The following is an 8,782-nucleotide window of genomic DNA, read 5'->3' as shown; positions in this document are numbered from 1 at the left end:
ATAGTAATGTTTCATTAACACTTTTGTTTCATTATTTATTTAAAGAGAAAAAAGCACAAATCTTTTAAGTAACATGACCTTAAATCTGTTTTGGTGCCCCTCAAGGAAGGTTCAAACCATCAGCAGTGAAAAGGATCCAATCCAAGAAGGAAAAGATGAAGAAAAATGAGAGCTGTAGATGAATCTGAAATGCTGAAATTTAATTGTGAAGCCAGGGATAAAATGCAATTATTGGACTTCTATAGATGCAAAATCTCATTTTGTGGAATCCTGGACTGGTTTGGGTTGGAAAGGACCTCAGAGCCCACCCAGTGCCACCCCAGCCATGGCAGGGACACCTCCCACTGTCCCCAATGTCCAGCCTGGCCTTGGGCACTGCCAGGGATGCAGGGGCAGCCCCAGCCTCTCTGGGCAGCCTCACTGTAAAGTTTCCCTCCTGCTTTGGTGTCCTGTTGGATTTCAGGCCTTTCACCAGCTTAATCCACAGCAGGAAAATACTATTATGAGAAAAAAAGAAAGAATTTTTAAAAAATTAAAACTACAGAAACCCATTTTTGATGTTGTGAGTGCCACACACTCAGCACCCTCCTCCTGATGGCTCCTTTTTCCCTGGGATGTTTTTGGTTTTTTTTTCTCCCAGATAAAAAAAATGCAGCAGGCCCACGTGCATACTTGTCAAACATTTTATTTGTCATTCACACTAATTATAATATTGAATTTACAGAGGAAACTGTGGTACAAAGAAAGAAAGAAAGAAAGAAAAGAAAGAAAGAAAAGGAAGAAAAGTGTTCATTAGAACTACTGCAGCAGTCCAGCTGCCCTGGGTAGTTGTAATGAATTCTCCTGTGGTGCTGGACACAGCCATCCCTGTGGACAGCAAGAATTTACCCCGGGGTGCTATCTAGAGATTCCTGGAGTGGGGGAAAAATAAAACCTACTCTGTTCTCTTTTCCTATCTGGTTCCAAAAATCAGCAGCCACCCCCTGCCCGCCCGCCCTCCCCAGGAAGAAAAGTCCCTGGTAATCAACCCCTCCAAAAAATCCCCAGGCTGATGGTTTCCCCTTCAGGAAAAGTTCAGCGTGGAAGGGAAAATGTTTTGTAAACATAGCCAGAAAATGCTGAACAAATTCCCTTTGGTGCCACTCTGATGGGGCTGTGTCCCTCCTCAGCCTCACCACCTCACACTGAAATTTTGGTTTTAAAAAGAGCTGGGATTGTCCAACTCAAAATACCACAAATAACCCACAGATTTTTTTTTTTTTGCATGTTTGTTTCTCCCCTACCCCAAAAAAGTGAAGGATGTTGGATAGAGACCATGCTATAACTGTTTACAAAAGTGAATAAAATGTAGTTCTTCTTGAAGCCTAAAAATAACTAATTTGGAAAAGAAATAAGTCTCACTACAGTATTTCAGCAAACACAAAGGTCAGTTCATTAAAAACACAGAAAAAAAACAAAAAAGAGAAAAATGCAGAGTAATTACAAGCACTAAATATTTTGGCTAGGAAGCTTTGGAAATCTATTTACAGACATAAATACAAGTAACTCTGGGGATGCATCCCTGGAAGGACAAGGAGAAAAGGGCCCAGTGGTTGGGACTGACCCAGCGAGGTGAACAAAAACCCAATGGGGAATGGAACAAGGCAGGAAAACAAGGCAGAGTTTTGCTCTGAGGACAGAAAACGGATCCACTCCTCCCTGAATTTCAACCACAGCCATGGAAAAGGGCACCCAGGAAGCAGCAGAGAATGTTTGAAGAGCGCAGGAAATTTGGGATGTTTTGGCAAAGGCTGTTTGGAGGAGAGGATTTCTCTCCATTCCCCGTGCAGAATTTGTACAAATCAAACCCTTCCCAGCAGGGATGCTCTCTGCACTCTCTTTTCCCTGCATTACAGCTCCTCTGCAATGCCCTGGGAGCCAGCAGGAACTCTTAAATGACTTTAAATGTTGTTGGAGAGGGAAATATTTGTCCTCAGAGGCAGCAAAATTTACGTTGAAGATGTTTGACATGGACAAGGAGCTGTGTCTTGTGAAAGGAGCACCCAAGTTGAGAGTAAGGACAGCCAGGAGCTGAATTTTGGGAGGATGAGGTACCTAAAGCACTCTGCTGACTGCAGCTCCAGAGCAGAAGCACAGGAATTCTATTTTTCAGATTCCATTCAGCACCCAGGATGACAAAATTTTATAAATATATCTATTATAGCCATATAAAAATAGATATTTTTGCACTCTAATTTGGAGATGGGGATGGGGGAAATGTTTTATTCAAATGTCTTTTTTTCCTGCCTGTTACATGCTCTTAAAATATAAGAGGAAAGATGTGAGAGCATTTTAACAGCCTTGAAAAACTGTGCCACCCTTAGTGATGGCTACAAAACCAAATATTTGAGTAAAATGTGGTTTTTGATGAGTGAATACACTGAAACCCACAGTGATTAATTAAACAGATTAATTGCCAGGGATAATGAACTTGGCTTTTCCTTTCCTTTGCAGTGCTGGACATACCCAGAGAGGTTGGACTCCAAAACTTGGTTGCTGGCAATAAAAACATGGGAAACACTGAGAAATTCCAGAAAAGTGTCAATAAGAACACAGGGGAAAGTGGTGGTGGCCAGTTCTGTATCCCCTCATTCTGTTCACATCAGGGAGAGCCAAATTCTCACCTTTAGCATGAGTGGAGACAAAGGAGAGGTACAGACATAAGAAAGGGTCGATTTAGGGTCTCAGAGTTGCCAGCTCCCTGTTCCTGTGAATCCCTGGGTTTTTACTTCCAGGGTGGGTGGGTTTCAATTCTGGGGGCTGAAAGGGCTGGGGCAGAAAGGAGGTTGTGGTGTCCCACAGGCCTGGCAATGTGGTGGCCACAACAACCTCACCCTGGTGACCACATTGAGTTCACCTTGGTGGCCACAACAACCTCACCCTGGTGGCCACATTGAGTTCACCTTGGTGGCCACATCGAGTTTGCCTTGGTGGCCACATTGAGCTCACCTTGGTGGCCACTTTGAGTTTGCCTTGGTGACCACATTGAGCTCACCTTGGTGGCCACAACAACCTCACCCTGGTGGCCACATTGAGTTCACCTTGGTGGCCACATCGAGTTTGCCTTGGTGGCCACATTGAGCTCACCTTGGTGGTCACAACAACCTCACCCTGGTGACCACATTGAGTTTGCCTTGGTGGCCACATTGAGCTCACCCTGGTGGCCACATTGAGTTTGCCTTGGTGGCCACATTGAGCTCACCCTGGTGGCCACAACAACCTCACCCTGGTGGCCACATTGAGCTCACCCTGGTGGCCACAACAACCTCACCTTGGTGGTCACATTGAGTTTGCCTTGGTGGCCACAACAACCTCACTTCTTCCACTGGGCTGAACTCATGGAATCATCAAATCATGGAATGGTTTGGGTTGGAAGGGACCTTAAAGCCCATCCAGTGCCACCCCTGCCATGGCAGGGACACCTCCCACTGTCCCAGGCTGCTCCAGCCCCAGTGTCCAACCTGGCCTTGGGCACTGCCAGGGATGGGGAATCCAAAACTTCTCTGGGCACTCTGCACCAGGGCCTCACAAATTTCACAGGGATGAATTTATTCCAAATATCCCATCTAACCCTGCCCTCCTTCATCTTAATACCATCCCTCTCCTCCTATCAATCCCTGCTTTTGCTAAAATTCCCTCTCCAGGTCACCTGGCCCTTCCTGGCTCCTCCAAGTTTCTCTCCTCTCCCTCCCTGCTGTGTTTCCACTCCCAGCTTTGTGAACTTTGGTGGTCCAGTCACAAGGCAGATGTGAGAGCTGTAATCAATTACCATTTTAATTGAGAGCTGCAATACATTAGGGTTTGAATTGCACAGAATGTGCCGAATGGATTCTGCAACAGAGCTACTGCTCAGTGCTGGGGGACTTTTATTTTAGGGTACTGAAGAGGTGAGAGTCCAACTATAGAAATGCTACAGCTGTGGGGGTGTCTGTATTTCTGTATTCAGCAGGGTCTCCAGACTTTCAGTATATATGTCTGATAAAATTTGGATGTTTTCTGTCTTTTTTTCAGAGCAAACTCTGGAAATATAAAGGATATTTCATTAAATGAAAAGCACAAGGCCATGTGTTTTAACAGAAACATTCTGGGCTTTTGCTGAGATCTCTTGAAACACTCCCTATTTTCTGCACAAAAACCTCATTGACAGTGAAAATTCTTCGATTCTTTTCAATACCAAAGTGCTACTGCATCCAACTCAAACAAAGAAGCAAAATCATATATATATATATAAAAAAAGAGAAACCTTGAAAAACAAATGGTTTTAAATAAGTCCAGCTGTTTTGCTGCCTGCAGCCAAGGATCTTTTTAATTTGAATCCTTTTAACTTTTTTTTTTTTTTTTTTAAACATCAAACACTGATCTGAAGTCCTGCTTTCAAATACTCTCTTGAGTTGACCTGCAATTGTTTCTCTGGTTTGAGAGGTACATTAAATAATAATCAGCTCATTTGGGACTCACACGTGTCAACATCAGCAGTTTGGAGTTCAGGAGTAGTACAAGAGCTGCATTCAGAGCAAACCCTCAATAAAATAGTGCCAAAAGCATTACAGTGACATCTGATATGTTTGTGCTGGGGCGATGGGCAGCCGTGACGTCTCCTGATCCTGCTCCTGGTAAAACCCTTGTAGATTTACTACAGGGCACAACATTGGCCACACCAGCTTTAAACACCCCTCCTCTTCTCCCAGAAGATGCAAAAGGAAGGGCTGTCCTGGCCCTGGCTTTTCTGGAGCTTTCCAGGGAGGGATGTGTTTGCCAGCAGAGTGGAATGTGGCCTTTGTGCCGCACAGGGATCCTGGCAGCAAATCTCACCCAGATTCCATCAGAGCCAGGACTTCCCCCTTGCCCTGGGAATCACAGAACCAGGGAATGCTTTGGGTTGGGAGGGATCTTAAAGCTCATCCACCAAAATTGCCATGGGCAGGGACCTCTTCCACTGTCCCAGGCTGCTCCAACCTGGCCTTGGACACTTCCAGGATCCAGAGGCAGCCACAGCTGCTCTGGGAATTCTATTCCAGGGCCTCCCACCCTCCCAGGGAGCAATTCTGAATTCCCAATTCCCATCCAGCCCTGCCCTCTGGCACTGGGAGCCATTCCCTGTGTCCTGTCCCTGCAGTGGGCAGGTATTTAATTAGGGAATATTGAATTTGCCTCAGGAAGTATCTATGTCCTGATTCCTGATCCTGAGGGCCACCACTGGTGACAAAGCAGGAGGAGGGAGAGATGACTCCACCACTTGGAAAAGTACAGAAATTCCCAGGGATTTTGGTGCCTTCCAGCAGGAACTGGGCACCTCAATGCCTTTGAGGACCTAAGCTGAGTAAAATGAGAGCAAGATAATTGTAAACAATATTTTTAGGGAATTCAGAGGTCACTTTTGCCCATCGTTATTCCAGCCTTTTTCAATGTGAGAAATTTGACTTTGGCTGCTACCAAAAAAAGGCAATTGCTGATATTTTTTTTTAATATAGGCATATTTAAATAATAATAGTATCAACAAATAAGAAAAGTCTAAATATCAGGCATAAATATCAATCAACTCATCAAAGAAATACAGTAGTTGAAAATGACCCAAGGCTGTAGCCGTTGTGTTAAAAAGAAAAAAAAGTCCAAGAGATAAAAAGTTAAATTAACTCATTGAAAAAGGGGCTGATTCTTTCAGTTGACAAAGCAAGAAAGAAGCAAGCATGATTAAAACAAAAAAGAGCAAAATCTTTTTTTTTTTTGCAATTTATAAGGTGCCAAGAGAAATAAAACAAATTAGATGCAAAGCAGGATGAGCTGCATCCTAAAAAAGAAAACAAAACAAAACCAAAAAACACCAAAAAACCTAACCCCAAAACAAAATAAAACAAAAAAACCCAGTAATAAAAAAATCCATATTCTTTGGAATATACAAACAAAAAAAGAAAAGAAAGAATGAAGTCCAACATATAAAACCTCTCATTCACAGCATTGCGAAAACAGAAGCGTTCACAGTTTCCCTCTGGGAATCTTCCTATACTTCCTTACACTTAAGATGTCCCTAAGATGCAGTAAACTCACTAAGATTTATTTTTGTTTTTTGGGGTTTTTTTTTTTTAAGGTTTTAAGTCTTAAAAATAGAAGTGAACCGAAACTCTCTTTTAGGGCTGTGGAGACCTTCAAGCCCAGGCACGTTGGGAAGCCACAGGCCTGGAATCAGGCTGGATACCCTCTTACCCACCCTCGCTACCGCTGCACCACCAACCGGGGCCTCCTCCTTCCCAGAAGCTCGTTCTCCTGCCGGGAAGCCTTTGCCAGGGCCTGGCAATGAGAGCCACCACCCCTGGGAGCGCTGACTTCCCAAGGGTTTGCTCCTGAAACTCGTGAATGAACACGGCAGGGCCCGCAGGGAAGTTTCTGGGATCCCTCCAGGCGCCGGGCAACGGGAAGTGCGTTAAGTCCTGACCCTCGAGCTCCTTCCTGACCTCCTCATCCTCAGTAGGGCCTCCACACGGCCTCCTCCAGCCTGGCCGTGCTGGCCATGTTGGTGGGCGAGTTGCTGTGGCTGCCTTCGGCCTCCACCACGTCGCTCTGGTTGGGCAGGCTGGGGTTGAGCAGCGCGGAGCCCGTGGAGGCGTTGGTGCAGGGCGGGTGGATGCGCGGCGGCGAGCGCTCCCCGCCCGAGATCATGGAGAACTGGTAGGAGCCGGCCGAGGTGCCGTAGTACAGGTGGTACGAGGGGGAGCTGGTCTGGAAGGGGCCGCCCTGAGCCTGCGAGGAGCCGGGGTAGGGCGGCGGGAGGTACGTGTGGTACCTGGAGGCCGTGGACATGGCCGACATGCCGATGCCGATGGCGGAGCTGACGGGCGTGGGCGTGTAGGTGAAGGCGCCCGGGTAGTGCATGCGCGGGTCGGAGATGGACGGCAGCGCCGGGAAGGAGCGCTCGATGCCCACCCGGGGGTCGCTGAACGCCGTCAGCTCGGACGCTCCTGGGGAGGGGAAGGGAGGGAGGGGAAGGTTATGGGATCACCAGAATTCACGAGGTAAGGAGGAACCTCTGAGATCATCCAGGCCCAGCTGTGCCCCCTGCCCAGCTTGTTGAACTGAGTGCCACGTCCATGCCTTGGGCACCGCCAGGGATGGGCACTGCAAAGCTCCCTGGGCAGCCCCTGCCAAGGCCTGAGCTCCCTTTCCTGATTCAGGCTGGACACCAGATGGAATTTCCTCCTGGAAAGGGTGCTCAGGCCTTGGGAAGAGCTGCCCAGGGAGGGGAGGGAGGTGACCAGGGAAGGGCTGGAGGTGGCACTCAGTGCTCTGGGCTGGGGACAAGGTGGGGATGGGGCACTGTTGGCACTTGATGACCTTTGAGATCTTTCCCAGCCCTATCTGGGATTGGTTTATCACAACACAGCTCATTTGTTAAAATTCTCTATTTATTAAAATTCTCTATTTATTAAAATTCTCTGTTTCTCTGTTCTTCCCACAAATCCCCCAGAACCTCGGAACGAGCTTTGCCAGAGAGCCCCTGAAGGGCTGGGGCAGCACCTGGGCCACCAGTTTGTCACCAGGGAAGTGTCTCTTTATCATGGAGAGCCCAAGGGTCGGGGACAGGGTCACCAGTTTGCCACTGGGAAAGGTCCCCTTGGCATGAGGGCAGCAGGGGTGGGGACAGGGCCAGAAGCTTGCCACTGGAGAACATCCCTTTGTCATGGAAGGCGCAGGGTTGGGGACAGGGGCCACCAATTTGCCACCCAGGGGAGTGTCCCTTTGTGATGGAGAGTCAGGGTTAGGGACAGGGGCCACCAATTTGCCACCCAGGGGAGTGTCCCTTTGTGATGGAGAGTCAGGGTTAGGGACAGGGCCACCCGTTTGTCACCAGGGAAGCATTCCCTTGGCTTGGAGGCAGCAGGGGTGGGGACAGGGCCAGCATTTTTGCCGCGGGGAGTGTCCCTGTGTCCCTTTGTCCCGGGGGCGGCTCCTTACCCGAGAGGCGGCTGGAGAGCTCGGCCGTGAGCGAGGTGATGCCGCCGGCCCGGCCAGGTGAGATGGGCGTGGCCGGGTGCACGGCGGGCGTGGCCATGGAGCCCAGGTACTGGTAGGACTGGTCATAGGACCAGGGCGGCGAGGGCTGCACCTGCCGGGAGTCTGCAAGCACAAACACACCCATGGTTGCTTTCTATAACATTATTTTATTTTATTTTGTTTTATTTTATTTTATTTTATTTTATTTTATTTTATTTTATTTTATTTTATTTTATTTTATTTTTTATATGATTTTATTTTATTATTTAATTTTATTTCATTTTGGTTTATTATTTTATTTTATTTTCTCTTATTCTTTTATTTCATTTCATTTTATTATTTTATTGTTTTACCTTTTTATTATTATTTTAAATATTTTTAATATTTATTAAATGTTAAATTTATTTAAATTTATTAAATATTTAATTATTTAAAATGTTATTATTTTTATTTTTTATTTTATTATTTCATTTCATTTCAATTTTTTTCCTTGCAAAGCTTTTTTGCTGTTTCCCATTAATAACAGGCAGGAAAAATTACACACAAAATTGCACACAGAATCACTGGGTTGGAGCAGACCTTTAAGATCATCGAGTTCAACCCAGCCCCAACACCAGAGAAGAAGAGAGGGAAAACCAGATTAAAATTTCCAAGGGGAAAACTCCTCCTCAGTCTTTGGAGCTGTGTGTCCACAGCTCTTTCAGCCAAAAATTGTCATGCAGGGCATCAAGGAGACCTCAGAGCCCACCCAGTGCCA

At 46.6% G+C, this 8,782-nt stretch overlaps 1 protein-coding gene across 1 annotated transcript in view; it reads right to left on the bottom strand.

Annotated features, from left to right (window-relative positions):
• Positions 1-669: 669 nt before the first annotated feature.
• Positions 670-8,782, bottom strand: part of RUNX1 (RUNX family transcription factor 1) — a 190,633-nt gene continuing 182,520 nt past the window's right edge. The window contains exons 7-8 of the mRNA XM_054627663.2: positions 7,987-8,148; positions 670-6,992 (exon numbers count right to left, since the gene is read on the bottom strand). Coding sequence (XP_054483638.1) covers positions 6,499-6,992; positions 7,987-8,148 — 656 coding nt within the window. The 3' untranslated portion in view covers positions 670-6,498. The remainder of the gene's footprint in view (positions 6,993-7,986; positions 8,149-8,782) is intronic.

The sequence above is a fragment of the Agelaius phoeniceus genome, chromosome 2 (genome assembly GCF_051311805.1).
Source record: "Agelaius phoeniceus isolate bAgePho1 chromosome 2, bAgePho1.hap1, whole genome shotgun sequence".
NCBI lineage: Eukaryota > Metazoa > Chordata > Aves > Passeriformes > Icteridae > Agelaius > Agelaius phoeniceus.
Note: the sequence above shows the minus strand (reverse complement) of the source record. Positions and strands in the feature narration are given on the sequence as shown.